The sequence below is a fragment of the Benincasa hispida genome, chromosome 5 (genome assembly GCF_027475165.1).
Source record: "Benincasa hispida cultivar pf3 chromosome 5, pf3_genome.v1.1, whole genome shotgun sequence".
NCBI classification, from domain to species: Eukaryota; Viridiplantae; Streptophyta; class Magnoliopsida; order Cucurbitales; family Cucurbitaceae; genus Benincasa; species Benincasa hispida.
This window is the reverse complement of record NC_143482.1, coordinates 28,244,842-28,260,434: the sequence shown is the minus strand read 5'-3', so window position 1 is coordinate 28,260,434 and position 15,593 is coordinate 28,244,842. Positions and strand designations below refer to the sequence as shown.

Genomic DNA, 15,593 nt, shown 5'->3' with positions numbered 1-15,593 from the left:
TGATTAGCATCAGGCAACGTTGAAAGACAGAAGCATGCTTAAATTGGCCATACAGGGTAGCGTCGCAATGCCACCAAAGAGCATCACAACACTACGAATATTGACGAAAAAAATTGAAAATCTGCGCACGTGCGCCTTCGCAAGTGAGGGTTGCAATGCTCATACCACCGTCCCAATGCTGCGCCATCTGTATAAAAGGAAAATTTCCAGATTTATGGTCTCTATTATTAGTCTCTTACAAAATTTATATCATTTCTCGTTTTAGTTTTACTTTGTTTCTAAAAATCCAACAAACCATCCCCCCACATTTTGGAATTCAAGAGTCAAGTTTGCTAGTTAGAAGAGGTTACTTGAGGATCGATCTCGTGCTTCCACTATTACTGCGTGTTAGTATTGGTAGTTGTGCGTGTTTTAAAATTTTTATTTGTTTTGGGTTAAGCTTGAAACTAATGACATCATTTTTGTCTCGATCGTGATCGTCTATGCTGATGTCAGCAGTCGTATTTGCTGATGTAAGTGATTGCCTATGCTGATGTCATGTCAACACACTTTTTCTATGCAAATGATTGTTTTGTTTTTGTCATATATTTGTTGATACAACTCTATTTTAACTAAATGACTACTTATTTTTATACGATTTTTTTACGTTCTTTCCAACCATGCTTAAAATGTAAGCAAGATGTTAAAACATCTTTAGTTTTAAATGACTTTAAATTTTCGTTTTGTTGTCGTCGAAGGTAAGAGCAAAAGAGATGTAGTTAATACAAGGAAAAATATTTAATATTGAAGATAAAAGTGGTATATCACATCCAAAAAGGAAGTTTTTAGAAAGAGGTCACGGAACGTTTTTGCTTTTTGAGTCATTTTATACAATTTTCCCTCAAACTCGTCCGTTCCACATGAAATCCATACCAGAGCGACATTCAAATACAAGTCCTTCCTGATCCAACGGTTACAATTTGCGGAGAAAATTCATCAGAACTTCAATACAGTGTACCACGCTGCACACGAACATAACAAAAACACTAGACTTCAGCGATTCGGCTCCATAAGCCGTAGCTGTAACAACTATTCTTCAACCTCTCTAAAACCCCATTTCCTTCCTCCGGCAACTCTTCTCTTCCATTGCTCTCTCCCCCTTCCATTCCCTTTACTTTCTCCCTTGCAGGCGCTTTCTGTTGCTACCTCCGGTAGTCTCCATTTACTTTCTCTTGCGCTCTCTTTTTCCCCTTTTGTTTATGCCAAGTTGTATGCTCTCTGTAATTTGAGCTCTGATTGGTGTTAGTCGTTTCTTTATTGCATGTGGAATCCGTGTTCCTTGTTTGATTGAATTTCCACGCGCAATTTCTTTGCCTGAGGATTTATGTTTGTTACATATAGTGCATGGGAAAGCTTGTACTGATTTGAAGACCGCTCAATGCCCTGAGCGCCTATTGCTATGTGATCTTGTCGATTTTATTGGTGGTGTTGATTATGATTTACTTTTTCTTCTAAGTTTATTGGATTGGATGTTTTTTGCTTTGTTGTCGTCTATTTCGTCGCTCAATTGTCTTGTTTGCTCTTTTGATTGTTGTTGTTTTCAATCCTTATTTGCATTCATTTTTTAAAACTGGCATTTTTTCTCCCTGTATGTGTAGTTTTTGTTGAATTTCAGTTCAAGGAAATGGATTGCGAGCGGTTATGGATTTTGTAGACCATTTTTTCATATCCAAAATGTTCTAAGTTTTTTATTTTCCTAAAGGGTTTTAAAAATTTCATTTTCCTTGTATTTGATCTTTCGGAGAGCCTTTTCCTCCAGCTGATTCTCCGAAATCTCTTCTCTCTCCTTCTCTCTCTCTCTCTCCCTCTCTCCCTCTCTTTATTATTATTATTATTATTATTATTTTTAAATTTGTGAAAGTAAAGTGATCTTATAAGTTATAGCTCTAGTTCTCTGAAAAATGTCCTCGATTGTAACTACAGAGTAGACTTGTTAAGTTTGATATCTTCTTCTTATATGGAATTACAAAATTATGTTCAACAAAAATCAATTATTGAACTTGATGGTGAAAACGCGAACTGATGAATCTAGGTTCAACATGAATGCCCTCTTGTTTTGATGTATTATGCTATGCAATGGATCCAAGGCATAAACATAAGAAAACTAAGGAGGCAATTTGTGAAAATTAAACTTTGAAACTTGATCTCTAAAATAGGTTGTAGTTAGAGGGGGGCAAACATGATATTTCGTATTTTTAGAGGGTGAAAATTCATAAATTAGCTCCTTCATCATTTTTGATCAAGTAGTTGATAATTTGTGTAGATATAATTTTGGAACTGCGGTATTCAATTTGTGATTTTACTTTGCTAAAGGAATAAGAATAACACTCGTGCTGCTTGCAGTGGAGTGGAACTACTCTGATGGAAACTATCATCTGAGAAAGTTTATAATGGTTCTTCTTTTTAGTTTATGGTAAACTAATTGAAAGTTCTGGATTTCTTTTGTAGCTGACTCTTAGCCTGCTCAAGAAACGTTCATGCATATATGCTCATAAAGGTAGTATAGTTTGATAATGGCTTTCAATGCAATTTTAAGACGGAAGAGGTTTATTTCTCATTATGAGAACTCGTACATACGCACAATTCAAAGTTTACAGTTGACTGGGGATGCTAGTCAGAATGCTGGCTCACGTGGTTCTGTTTCCAAAAATGATGATCCCTCTGCTATTTCTAATTATGGTATAGAAAATAGAACTGGACCTCTTGCCAAGAAAGGTGAATTGCTTAATTTTACAGGAGTTCAGAAGTTTAGGCAAATATGCTATAGCATTCCAGTACCAGATCATGGAGGTTTCAATGTTTATACTCCTGGCAGAATTGGATTGATATCACAATCCATCCGCAATGCTTCCACTTCTGCGGCTAAACAACCTGATTTGAGCAGTGATGAAGAGGATAACAATGAATTGGTTGCTAAAAAGAGGAAGGAAGCATCTCCAGAGGAATGTGATCAAGCTGTGGAAGGTCTAAGCACCGCCAAAGCCAAAGCAAAGGCTAGACGATTGCAAGAGTCTAAAAGCATAGTTACCAACAGTTTGCAAAAACTATGGGCAATCATCATCGGGATAGGTCCAGCTGTAAGGGCCATTGCTTCAATGAGCAGGTTAACTTTGTTCTTTGTGATTTAATGTAAAAATGGTATTTAAGAGGAAAGATTTAAATATGATTTAAGAACATTGATTTTTTTTTTTTTTTTTCCCCAATTCAGAGAGGACTGGGCAAAGAAGCTCGTTCACTGGAAAGAAGAATTTGTGTCAACCTTACAACATTACTGGTTGGGTTTCAAACTTTTGTGGGCTGATGTGAGGATTAGTTCAAGATTGCTTCTAAAACTTGCTGGTGGGAAGAATCTCTCAAGGCGAGAGAGACAACAGCTCACCCGGACCACAGCTGATATCTTTCGACTGGTTCCTTTTGCCGTTTTTATCATAGTTCCATTCATGGAATTTCTGCTGCCAGTCTTTCTTAAATTATTTCCCAACATGTTACCATCAACTTTTCAAGACAAGATGAAAGAACAGGTAACCCTTTTATGCATGCTGTTTGTATGCCATTTTCTCTATTGTCTGAATTTGATCAACAGTTGGGAATTTATAAAATAGAATGGATAGGACTATTGAGCTTTTATTTATCTTACCAATATGTTTAGATATTCTTCATAGACCTTTGTTATAACCTATAAGATGGATGTTTGTTTGCTTGTTTATTTGTTTGTTTGTTTTTTTTTCCTTTCTTCCTTTTTTCCCCTTTTTCTGTGGATTACTGGCCAACTTCTTGTTGTTTGGTTTCTTACGAGGGGTCCTTCCCTTTAAGGTTTGAGAATATGTGGCTTAATCATTCCTTGTTTAAGGACTCTCTTCTTTGATGGTGGTTTAGAATGAACCGTGGGGGAGGGATGGGATTGCAATTTTATGAGAAAACTCAGCACTGCTTAGGCATGGCTTTAGAGATTGTAATAGGACCCCAATTCAGAAAGCTTTATTGAATTCAGGAAATAACCCTCAGGCTGGTACAATATATGAACTAAAAGAAGAACAGACAAAGACTCTTTGCCTCTCACTATAGAGAGAAGACTCCTTACACAAAATAACCATACGGCATACAGACCACCTACCTACCCTTCCCTCAGATATATTCCCTCCCTTACTCAACTAAATGTGGTCCCCCAACAAACTCTAAACACCGGAAGCAATACTTCCACAAACACGTGCTTTTTCCTTATTGCCCTTCCTACTATATGTCAATATAATTGGTGGTCCCAAATCCACCTTGTCCTCAAGGTGAAAATCGGGAAATTGTTGCTTAAAATCATCAAATATCTCCCAAGTGGCTTCATGACTCGGCAACCCTTTCCATCCCACCAAAACTTCCCAAGCCTTTGTTGTTGGATTCTTTCGGTATCCAAAAATTTCAGCAGGTTCCATAAGCTACTCATGCATCTTAGAAAAATGAGGAAGCAGTGGCTGAACCTCATGATGCTGTCCCAAAGCTCCCTTCAACTGAGGAACATGGAACACCGGGTGAATTGTAACCGAAGGAGGTAACTCCAATTTATAAGCTACTGGCCCAATTCTATCCACCACTCTATAAGGCCCAAAAAACTTGGGTGATAACTTCTCATTTCGCCTCTCCTCAACGAAGACTGTCTATACGGTTGAATTTTTAGAAACATCAAATCACCCACCTGAAACTCCGCAAGGATGCCTCTTTTGATCAGCATATTTCTTCATTTTGTCTTGTGCCACACGCAAATGCTCTTTTAGCACATGCAAGGCCACATCACGCTCCCTCAGTTGCTGGTCTAAAGAGGAATTTGTAGTCAACAAAAAGGTGGTGGCATGTGGTCATACACAACCTGAAATGGGGTCACTCCAATTGAAATTTGGTAAGTAGTATTGTACCAATACTCTGCCCAATGTAACCATGAAATCCATTCTTTTGGTGTTTCTCCACAAAAACATCGCAAATAAGCTTCCACACTTCGATTCACAACCTTCATCTGACAATCCAAATGAGGATGATACGCTGAACTTCTATTGAGCTGAATCCCTGCTAAGTGGAAAAGTTCATGCCAAAAAATGGCTCACAAACAACTTGTCTCGATCCGATACTATCAAAGTAGGATATCCATGTAACTTAACCATCTCCTTGACAAACACATATGCTACAGACTTGGCAGTGAAAGGATGTTTCAAAGCAATAAAATGACCATATTTGCTCAGCCTATCCCAACTACCAAGATCACATCATATCCCCCTGCCTTAGGTGACCCCTCAATAAAATCCATTGAAATATCACTCCAAATAACATCAGAAACCTCCAATGGCATTAATAACCCCGCTGGTGACAAAGCTAATGATTTATTCCTTTGGCAAACTACACATTCTTCTCCATACTTCTTTACATCACCTTTCATTCCTTCCCAGTATAATTCACCCGTCAATCTCTTATATGTTCTCAAATAACCAGAGTATCCTCCAAAAACTGAATCATGGTAAGTATGCAAAACAGTAGGAATTAAAGGAGAATTTTTGGATAATACCATTCTGCCTTTATACTTCAAAATCCCCTGCTGCGAAGAAAACTTGGGAACACTAACAGCATCCACTTGCAATTTAGCTATTATTTCCTGCAGCTTGGTATCATTCTCCACCTCAGATTTAATAACTTGCACATCCAGCAATATGGGAGCTGATAAATGAACTAGCACTATAGGTGGAACACGAGATAAAGCATCAGTTGCTTTGTTTTCAAGTCCTGGCTGATAAACTGCCTCAAAATTGTATCCCAACAATTTTGCTATCCATTTCTGATGTTGGGGTTGTATAACCCTCTGCTCTAAAAGGAACTTCAAAGACTCTCTTCCTCTCACTCGCTGCAGAGAGAAGACTCCTTACACAAAATAACCATACAGACCACCTACCTACCCTTCCCTCGCATATATTCCCTCCCTTACTCCTTAACTAATTGTGGTCCCCCAACAAACTCTAAACACTGGAAGCAATACTTCCACAAACACGTTCTTTTCCCTTATTGCCCTTCCTACTATATGTCAATATAAATGGTGGTCTAACAGATTGTCATTTGCATATTTTAGGTGATCCGTGTCCCAAGAGGAATGAGTGACTCATTTGGGGGGAGAAAGTTCTTGTCCCAATACGAAGTATGAGGAGAAAATATGTAAGTAGGTCAGTTAGAGCCTGAAATGTAGAGGTAAGTGAGTTGAGGAGGGTGATTGCAATCTAGCTTTCTTTCATAGAATTACCAATTCTTGAATATCGAGGATCTCTAGTCTAGACTATAACTACTAAAGGAAGGGGGGAGGGGGAGAGAGAGAGAGAGAGTAGCTTTCTTTCATAGAATTACCAATTCTTGAATATCGAGGATCTCTAGTCTAGACTAGATTAAATATGAACTGATTTATTTTTTCTTGTCCTTCTTTGTGCCTCTTCAAACTTCCAAGTGCTCATTTTCTAATAATTCTGACTGGGGAGGTAAAGAGATCTTTACTTTCCTAGTTGATACATAAATTCTGGGTCTGTCTTATTTAATTTCACCTGCTTAAAATTAATATGGTGTCCTGTTCTTCTCATTCCCTTCAACACCAATTTTCTTCTTAATTTCTCAACATGCAGGAAGCGTTGAAAAGGAAGCTTAATGCAAGAATAGAGTATGCTAAGTTCCTTCAAGACACAGCCAAGGAAATGGCGAAAGAAGTTCAGAACTCAAGAAGTGGAGAAATTAAGAAGACAGCTGAAGATCTCGATGAGTTTTTAACCAGGGTAATTAATTAACAGGCTACTTTTCCTTATTCCCCTTTTCTCAGCATTTTTTGCTACCCCTACTACTTGTGCTTGCAGTTGAGGACTGGTGCTCGTGTTTCTAATGAGGAAATTTTAGGATTTGCGAAGCTGTTCAATGATGAGCTCACATTAGATAATATCAGCAGGTTGTAGCTATGTATAAATTCTCTTGTATGTTAGTTTTAGTTCATTTTAGTTTCATATAGAATTAGTAAGAATAACTTCTCTTTTTGATGTGCAATCTATCCTCCTGTTTTCAGGCCTCGGTTAGTAAATATGTGCAAGTACATGGGCATCAGCCCGTTTGGAACCGATGCATATTTACGATATATGCTCCGTAAAAGATTGCAATGGTATGTTTTTTTCTCGTAATTTGCAGTTTCACAATACACTTGCTCCCTTTCCCCCCTAAAAATATGCAAGATCCAAGAGGTTCAGTACATAATTGGATAGAATAGAATTAATCTTAACGATGGAGTTAAAAACTGTTACAGGGTTGATGAATCATTATTTAGAAATTGTGTTAATTTGGGGAGTGAATTTGTTTTTCTACAGGATAAAGGAAGATGATAAGTTAATACAAGCAGAAGGTGTGGAGACCCTTTCTGAATCTGAGCTTCGTGAAGATTGTCGGGAGAGAGGCATGCTTGGATTACTCTCAGTAGAAGAAATGCGCCAACAGGTTCCTTGGTCTTGACCATTTTGCATAGCAGTTGCTTTTGGTAACTTATTATAAAATGATGGATAAGATTTCATTGATGGCATTTGTTTTTGTAACTTACTTTTCTTTTACATGATCTTTTCTTCCCTTTCCTGGAAGCAGTTGAAACTTGAAAATGGAACATTTGTATGATAGGTTGTAACACCTGTGATTCTCTTAATACACATGTCAATGAGTAGGGATAGACCATAAGGCTAATATCTTGATTTTTTAAAAGCTTCTACTCTTTTATCTTATAAATTGATACAAGAAGTTCCAGACTAGAGTCTGGCGTTCTTATTTGTTGTCAATTCACTTGCAGCTTTGTGATTGGTTGGATCTGTCACTTAACCATTCTGTTCCATCTTCACTGTTGATCCTTTCAAGGTGATTTTAAGTTGGTTGAGTTGTCTCTTCTCTTCAAACTTTCAGCCCAACTGCTTGCTGACATAAGTATGAATTTCTTTTTTTATACCTTTCCCAGAGCGTTCACAGTATCTGGAAAGTTGAAACCAGAGGAAGCTGTCCTGGCTACATTGTCTTCCCTGCCAGATGAGGTTGTGGACACCGTTGGTTTTACTGCTCTGCCATCTGAAGATTCCATATCAGAAAGGAGGAGAAAGTTAGAATTCCTTGAGATGCAGGAAGAAATGATCAAGGTTGGTTTTTTTTTAAAAAATTATTTTTTTAAAGAAAAAGAAAAAAAAGAAAAAAGGAATTGGTTTCCACTTCTGTATTACGAAATATTTGAATCCTCCTAGAATATATTATATCGTCTTGATCCATAATGATTGCTTTTGTTTTTTTTTGTTTTAGCATGTATTATGAATCTTGAGCGTTGCAGAAGAGTTTCTTTGTGAGCTTAGGCAATGCTTTCTAGCTTCTATGGTTTTTTAGCTTATATTTGGATCAAGATAAAGAGTACATTTAGTTTATAGGTTGAAGTCTCAGCAAATGGTTTGTGCATGTAGGAGGAGGAAGAGAAAGAAGAAGAGGAACAAGCTAAATTGAAGGAATCAAAATCCAGCCAAGAAGATATAGCTTTGAAGGAGATAGTCAACCCCATGGCAAGAGAAGCTATAGAACAAGCTAGAGCAAAAGCTTCAGAAAAACAAGAGCACCTCTGTGAAGTCAGTCGTGCATTGGCTGTTTTAGCTTCTGCCTCTGTAAGAAATGAAAACTAAGATCTTGGTCTAATACTTATCTCACTTCTGTTCTGAAAAAAATTTCAAGTGATAGGCCCTGTCTTTGGTCTCATTTCTGTTGCTTATGTACATGCAGTCCGTCAGTAGGGAGCGTGAAGAATTCCTGCAGCTTGTGAATAAGGAGGTATACATCAGTTGCATAACATATGAATGTCTATGGTTGCCTGGTTATTATATAGTTTAGTGAATATTTTAATTAGCCCTCTATGTGTGGAGCAATGGACAGTGGTTTCGGTGCTAAGAGATACGAAGCCGTACACTGCTTGTTCTTTCTTTCCGGTTTCCTTACATTCTTTTGTTTATTTTTTATTTTCATATATTTACTTCCCATTCTTTCATAATTTTTCCTGTGATAGAAAGAATGATGACATTTTTATTTGTTTTTTTGGGTCTCAAAATATTGTGTTTGTTAACTTTGCTTGCTTCTGTTACAGACCTTCCAGACATCTTCGAGAGATATATATTTTTTTACCCTAAGTAGAAACATTTGATGTTTAATATATAACTTCATCTTCAATATATCAAATGGAGGAATGTTGAGAAATCATTTTTGTGAGCATCTTAAGAGGTTGTTTAAGGCGCTGAATTGAGATAGAATGTCTGGAATTCATGTCTGTGGAGTTTATATATCTGTAGAGTTCATATGTCTGTGTTTGGGGTGCAAAGTTATTTGGCCTAAGTTCATGTCTGTGTTTGGGATACAAAGTTGAGTTCATATGTCTGGGATATCTGGTGCAGTTTTTTGAACTCTAAATAATATACTTTTACTATTTTTGTTTTATAACTTTTTTATTTAGTAATTTTACCCATCTTTGTTTGAATAAAATATTGATTGAAATTTTTTTCTTTTAATTGTTAAATTTTTTTTTTCTTTCTTTTTTGAGCAATGAACAACAATTAATTCATTACATTTCTTGTAGAAATATGGTTAACTAAAATGAGAAACCAAAGAGAAATCAAAACTTTTGATTCTTAATTTTTCTCCATGAATTTCATTTTCATCTTCTTCTTTTTCTTCCTGTTGTTGCTCTATAATTTTACTATGTAATGAATTTTTTTTAATTAGATCTCTCTCATCATCTTAGTAACCAATGAAATGTCACTACATTTCTTCAATAATTTCATTTTCAATTCCTCTAAATTTCGAGGATCATCGGAGAACAAATCTCTATTTTTCACTAATTCTTGCTAGAAAATATTTCAGGAAATTTTTTTCATTTTATGTTTTTTTTTTTATATGTTACATACTTTTCAACTATATACTTACTTTTCGTCTAAATATTTTTAACACTCATTTGATATATGAATTTAATTGAATAAAAATATTTTTTTACAATTTTTTACGTATAAATATTGCACTTAATGTAGACAAAATAATATTTTTTTATATAATCAACAATTCTACAACATATTTTAACATCATCAGTCTTATAATAGTCGGAGGTGGTTGTCGAAGTTAATTATCAAAGATGCTTTCACTGGAGTTTGTAGTTGAGGTGGTTGTCAGAGTCTTAAGTTGGTCGCATGAAGGTGGTATTGGAGTTGGTCGTCGAAGTTCGTCGTTGGAAATGGTTTTGCAATCCCGGTGTTGGTCGGGCGAAGGTGGTCGTTGAAGTTGATCATCGAAAATATTTTTGCCGTCGGAAGGGGCTATCGGAGCCCGAATGTTAATCGCATGAATGTAGTATTAGAGTTGGTTGTCAGAGTTTGTCGTCGGAGGTGGTTGTCGAAGCCCCGAGAGGGTTGTTGAAGTTGCTCATTCAAAGGTGGTCATTTAAGATGTTTTTCATTGGAGTTTATTGTCGGAGGTGGTTGTCGAAGACTGAAATTGGTCATCGGAGTTGGTTAGAGTCGAGTCAACGGAGGTGGTTGTTGGAGTTGGCCGTGCGAAGGTTGTCAAAGCCTGGAGTTTGTCGTCGGAACTGTCATCGAAGGTGGTTGTTGGAGCCCGGAGTTGGTTGCCAAAGTTTTCATCGGAGGTAGTTGTCAGAGCCCGGAGTTAGTTCTCGGAATGTGACAGTGGGCAATGGGTGAAGCCATTGAAAACATTGGAAGAAGGGAGAGTTGGGGTGAGTTGGTAAAATATACCAACTCAACTCCACCAACATTTAAAGTTGGTGGGCCAAACAATGAGTTGGTATATTATACCAACTCAACTCAACTCAACTTATGTCGGTGAGCCAAACACCCCATACTGAATGATATTAATTAGATTATTATTTTATTAAAGGTTACAAACTATATTGGAAGCCTTTTGTATGTTAAAATAGTTAGGCTAATGGTCAGATAGCCAAATTTTGTAAATAATTTAGTTAATTTTCTACGTTAGTAGCATATTGAAAAATAAATTCGAAATTACTTTACTATTATTTATTAACATTTTCTTTAATTATAAATATGGTTCTAAATGATAAAAGAAATCTAAAAGAATTATTTTCTATTATTATTAGATTAAACAGAAAATTAAACTACAATACTTGATTACTATACATTTTTATTTAAAAAATATTATACATTTTTAATTGAGACATGACTAGAAGTAATCTTCTTGTATTATTCAAATGCTAATTATTATTTCTACGTCCATGAATTCAAGTTAGACCAAAAGGATCTCAACATTAGTGTTACTCTTTTCTCTATTTGATTATTTGACATCATTTGATATCCTATATTCTTTCTTTAAATTTATGTAATTCTTTAGTAACATGACTACCTGAGGTTATCTGTTACATATCCAAGCTACCTAACCTGCAGAAAATGAACCAAAACACAAGAAAACACAAGATATCTCGAGTAGAACATGGTTATATTGATAGTTTTTCAATATACAGAGTTTCTTATGCAGCGGCAGAAAGATTAGGGATGAAACTAAAAAGGAACAAGTAATCCCCAATCCTTTTCCTCCAGAGAGAGAGCTGGTTCTCTCTACTCTACGACTCACTACTACTCACTCAAAAGCTACCCAACAAGGTCCCCTCCTTCCTGAACAAATACTCTCAGCTAATGGACCACGCTCAAATCCCTTGCCCTTCTCCCAAATTGGCCCACTCTAACCGTTTTCCTCATTCTTCTCGTTATTCCCATTTTACTTCTCGAATGTCTTGATAAAGGAGGACTTACACTATCACATGACACTTTCTCCCTTTCTTTCTCTTCGCCTTTTCTCTCTTGTTGGTGAAAATGATGTCTAAACATGGGGGTCCCATGGATTTCAACAGTTGTCGTAAGATTAAGTTGACGAATCTAGGTGTTTCTTGATTAAGTTAGGGAAATAAATTTTTTGTCATTATATATTAGAATGTAATGGGAGTAAATTTTCTTGGTTTGAGCAAGCAGTTGTGATGGACCAGAGTAATTTACTTATTTATTTATTTTTGGCCAAAGAAAAGTACCTTATTTTCTTTTATATTACTTTCTGTATTGAATTGATATTCTTCTGGTAGTAACTATCATATTATATCATGACATATCTAGATAGAACTCTATAATAGCATGGTGGGAAAAGAAGGCACAGATGGTGAAAAGGAGGTTATGGAGGCATATAGAGCTGCTCGAGAAGAAAGTGATCAATCTACTGAAGCGTCAGAAGGAGATGAGATTTCATCAGCACTTGTTGAAAGAGTGAGACTTCCCACAGAACTTATAAATTTCATAAATTTTTTGAACTTTTTGTATCACATGATATGTAGAATGCTTTTGACTTGATGTATTCAAATTCTTGGTCATCTTCCAGGTTGATGCTATGCTTCAAAAACTAGAAAAGGAAATTGATGATGTGGATGCCAAAATTGGCAATCGTTGGCAATTACTAGACAGGTACTTGTTTCATTCTATTTTCTATCATTCAAGTTCCAGGTTCTTTTTGTACCTTACACATGCAACTACTTCTTGATGTGATCAGGACTTATGATGATCTGAACTATGCTCTTAATGTTCCCTTCATTCTTTGTCCCCATTGAAAATCCCTTTATACTAGCTTGATCGTCGAATTCTTTTTGAGTGGTCTTATTGGTCTGTTCTTTTTATCTCTCAAAGGATTTAGCATTTCCCCCTTTGCTGTTGTACTTAATTAGTGAAAATTGTTATTTTTCCCAGATGGCAGCTGACGGGGAAAATTTTAACAAAAAAGCCTCTAATTGTACATTTTCCCCTGTGACCTCAATCACAGCTTTTCATGTGAATAATCCTCAACATTTCTTAATTAGCATGAATTTGTCTCATTTTTCAATTTCATTGCTTTGTTCATTTTAGTGATGAAGCAAACTAAGCTTGTTAGTGCATTATTCGGAGGTCCTCTGTTGCATATTTCACTTTCAACTCTGTTTGTATTTTCTTGTAGGGATTTTGATGGTAAAGTAACTCCTGAAGAGGTTGCTGCTGCTGCTATGTACTTAAAAGATACATTAGGAAAGGAAGGCATCCAAGAGTTAATCAGCAGTCTTTCCAAAGATAAAGGTATATTGTTTGTTGTTTTCTACAAGTTCTCTGGTTTATTATTGGTATTTTGCATTTTTTCCCAGAACAGTGTATATCTTACTCTCTTTTCCTTATTTATGTTATTTTTCTTAATATTATCATTATTTTTGTTTTTTCTGTCTTAAATCTCCTAAGTAGCGTTATTCAGATTAGAATTAAAAAGATCATGAGAATCCGTGAAACTATGATTTTTTTTTTTTTTTTTTAAAAAAAACTTTCTTGTGTTTGTGTTAGCCATCACTTGCTCCCTGTCAGTTTCTTTTTTGCTAGGTAATTGGTAATTGGGTCCCTTTGCTCTTAGGTAATTGGAAATGAGTAGTATCAGACGATTCAAGAGTGTGAATCGCATGAATCGGATCATCCGATTTAATAATCAGTAAAAACTTAGGGAAAAAAAGAGCCTACAACCTTTCTTAGGGTTTAATGTTACCGGGCGTTAGAGGAAGACTCTGTGGAGCAGTTGGCAACTAGCATGGACAAAAATCGCACACCAATATATTCCTATTCTTTTAACTACACAACTAATATTTAATTATATTAAATTCAAAATAGCAAATATCATTAAATGCAATAATTTCCCTTCACGCTTCACCCATGTAACTTTTCAATTTTTTCGATCCTGACTATTTGTAGTCGTTTTTGATGACTTTTTTTAATTCTTTTTTTCAAATGTAACCCTTCATGAACATGTAGTATTTTAGATTTCAATCACCTTTTGAAGTTATTTAATATGTTGTTATTTGTTTTACTATAATTATTTTTATTTAGATTTTAATTTTATCTATCAAATTGAAACTTACGATACACGATAAGATACGATACACTAAAATGTCATTTAGATACGTAGTTCGTTTCATAATTTAACAACCTTGCTCTATACAACTTTTCCTCAATGCTTAACTAATTCTACTTTGACATCTCATACTTGCTCGTTGCGGATTAACAAGACAAGTTTCAGTTGGACACAATTCAAGAAAGTTAAAATAAAGTACTGTTGTCAATTGTCATAAAATCGAAAATTTCATTTTGATCACATCAAATATATGATAGCAAAAAATCTACATTTGTAAGAAAACTGAGCTTCTAATAGGGTGTTGAATATTATGAACAACTGAAAGCAACCTACAAATCTAAATAATCATGTCTGATTGTTCTTTTCCTAGAATGCATAATAGAGCTGCTGCATATGAAGTTGCAATATTCTATAAACTTAACTTCCTATTAATTTCATTGCAACAGATGGTAAAATTCTGGTAGAAGACATTGTGAGATTGGGCAGTCAAGCAGAAGATGCTAACTCTGAACATTGAAAATATCAACAATTATACAAGGTAAAAGATTCACATTTTTTGATATAGCAGCTTTCTGAACTCTCGTATGGGTAGACTAGTTTAAACCAAAATCCGAGCCATTTCTCTTTTCGGGAAACAGTTAAATCTTCAAACTTGAAGCCGAACATAGGAAATACTTTTAGGAATCGTTCCTGTGCTCATGTAATCAATCTATTGGTTAGCTTCATAAATACGTGCAAACTAAATGATAGGAAAAATTTTACTTTGTATTGGGGAACTCAAAATTTAGAAACTATAAGATGTAATATTGTAGTAATTAATGCCTTATCCATGTTTTGGAGTTGGTGAATAGAAATATTAGCAGAAAAGTTGGTCCCAAGAAGTCCGTAAATGGTGGCTGCTGTCTTCTTCAGTTATGTTTCATATACATGGACAGGTTTCTACTTATTTTATTTATTATTAGTTTTTGCTAAAATTAGAAAGTAAAATTTCAATCTCTCCTTACCGGATTCCTCCTCCCCTTTCATTGTCTCTCTCACCCAGCAAATGGATTTGATTTTGTCCATGGCTTTTTATTGGTGCAAAATTACGCACCCCTTTACTCATTTTAATTGGAAAATCCTTTGTAAATTACCTATAGGTGTGAGGTTTCTTCCTGTTCCATTTATGGATGTTTCTTATATTAAAAAATGACACCATTAGCATCTACCCCACGTCCTTATATATTTATTAACAACCTACTCTCTACTGCTGAAGTTTATTTTTGTAATTTAGGGTTTGTTTGATAACGTTTCATCTTTTCTATTTTTGTTTCTCATTTTCAAAGAATCTATCGTGTTTGATAACTATTTTCGTTTCTTGTTTCAACATTTTAAGAAACATTTTTTTAGAAAATGGGATAAATTGAGAAACTACAAGTTTCTCTCTGTTCAGTTTTTACAGACTTACCAACCAATTACCATTTTAATAAATCCATAATCAACAAATTAGAATTGAAATTATAGACTTAACAAGAACTTGTAGTAACACAATCTAGACACAAGTTCAACAAACAATGTCTACAAAACTGTAGACTAGA

The 15,593-nt window shown here is 35.3% G+C and overlaps 1 protein-coding gene across 2 annotated transcripts; it reads left to right on the top strand.

Moving 5' to 3' along the window:
* The first annotated feature begins 954 nt into the window (after window positions 1-954).
* Window positions 955-14,894, top strand: LOC120078571 (uncharacterized). Of its 2 annotated transcripts, none has more exons than XR_016529897.1 (15): window positions 955-1,190; window positions 2,488-3,142; window positions 3,248-3,560; window positions 6,675-6,821; window positions 6,900-6,988; window positions 7,103-7,195; window positions 7,398-7,524; window positions 7,865-7,929; window positions 8,027-8,201; window positions 8,514-8,708; window positions 8,824-8,871; window positions 12,226-12,368; window positions 12,481-12,563; window positions 13,087-13,202; window positions 14,463-14,894. XR_016529897.1 is itself a non-coding variant. In XM_039032848.2 (15 exons), exons 2-15 carry the CDS (start codon window positions 2,553-2,555, stop codon window positions 14,531-14,533), a joined length of 2,259 nt encoding a protein of 752 aa, XP_038888776.2. In that variant the 5' UTR covers window positions 955-1,190; window positions 2,488-2,552; the 3' UTR covers window positions 14,534-14,894. The 2 variants fall into 2 exon arrangements, 1 of the variants encoding a protein (XP_038888776.2); XM_039032848.2 differs by having other exon boundaries at window positions 12,222-12,368.
* Window positions 14,895-15,593: the final 699 nt, after the last annotated feature.

Excerpts from the sequence above, each read along its gene's own strand:
- LOC120078571 (XM_039032848.2), top strand. The coding sequence starts at position 2,553 with ATGGCTTTCAATGCAATTTTAAGACGGAAGAGGTTTATTTCTCATTAT. Across the intron at positions 3,561-6,674 it reads AAGACAAGATGAAAGAACAG|GAAGCGTTGAAAAGGAAGCT; the intron begins GTAACCCTTTTA and ends CTCAACATGCAG. Across the intron at positions 6,989-7,102 it reads ACATTAGATAATATCAGCAG|GCCTCGGTTAGTAAATATGT; the intron begins GTTGTAGCTATG and ends TCCTGTTTTCAG.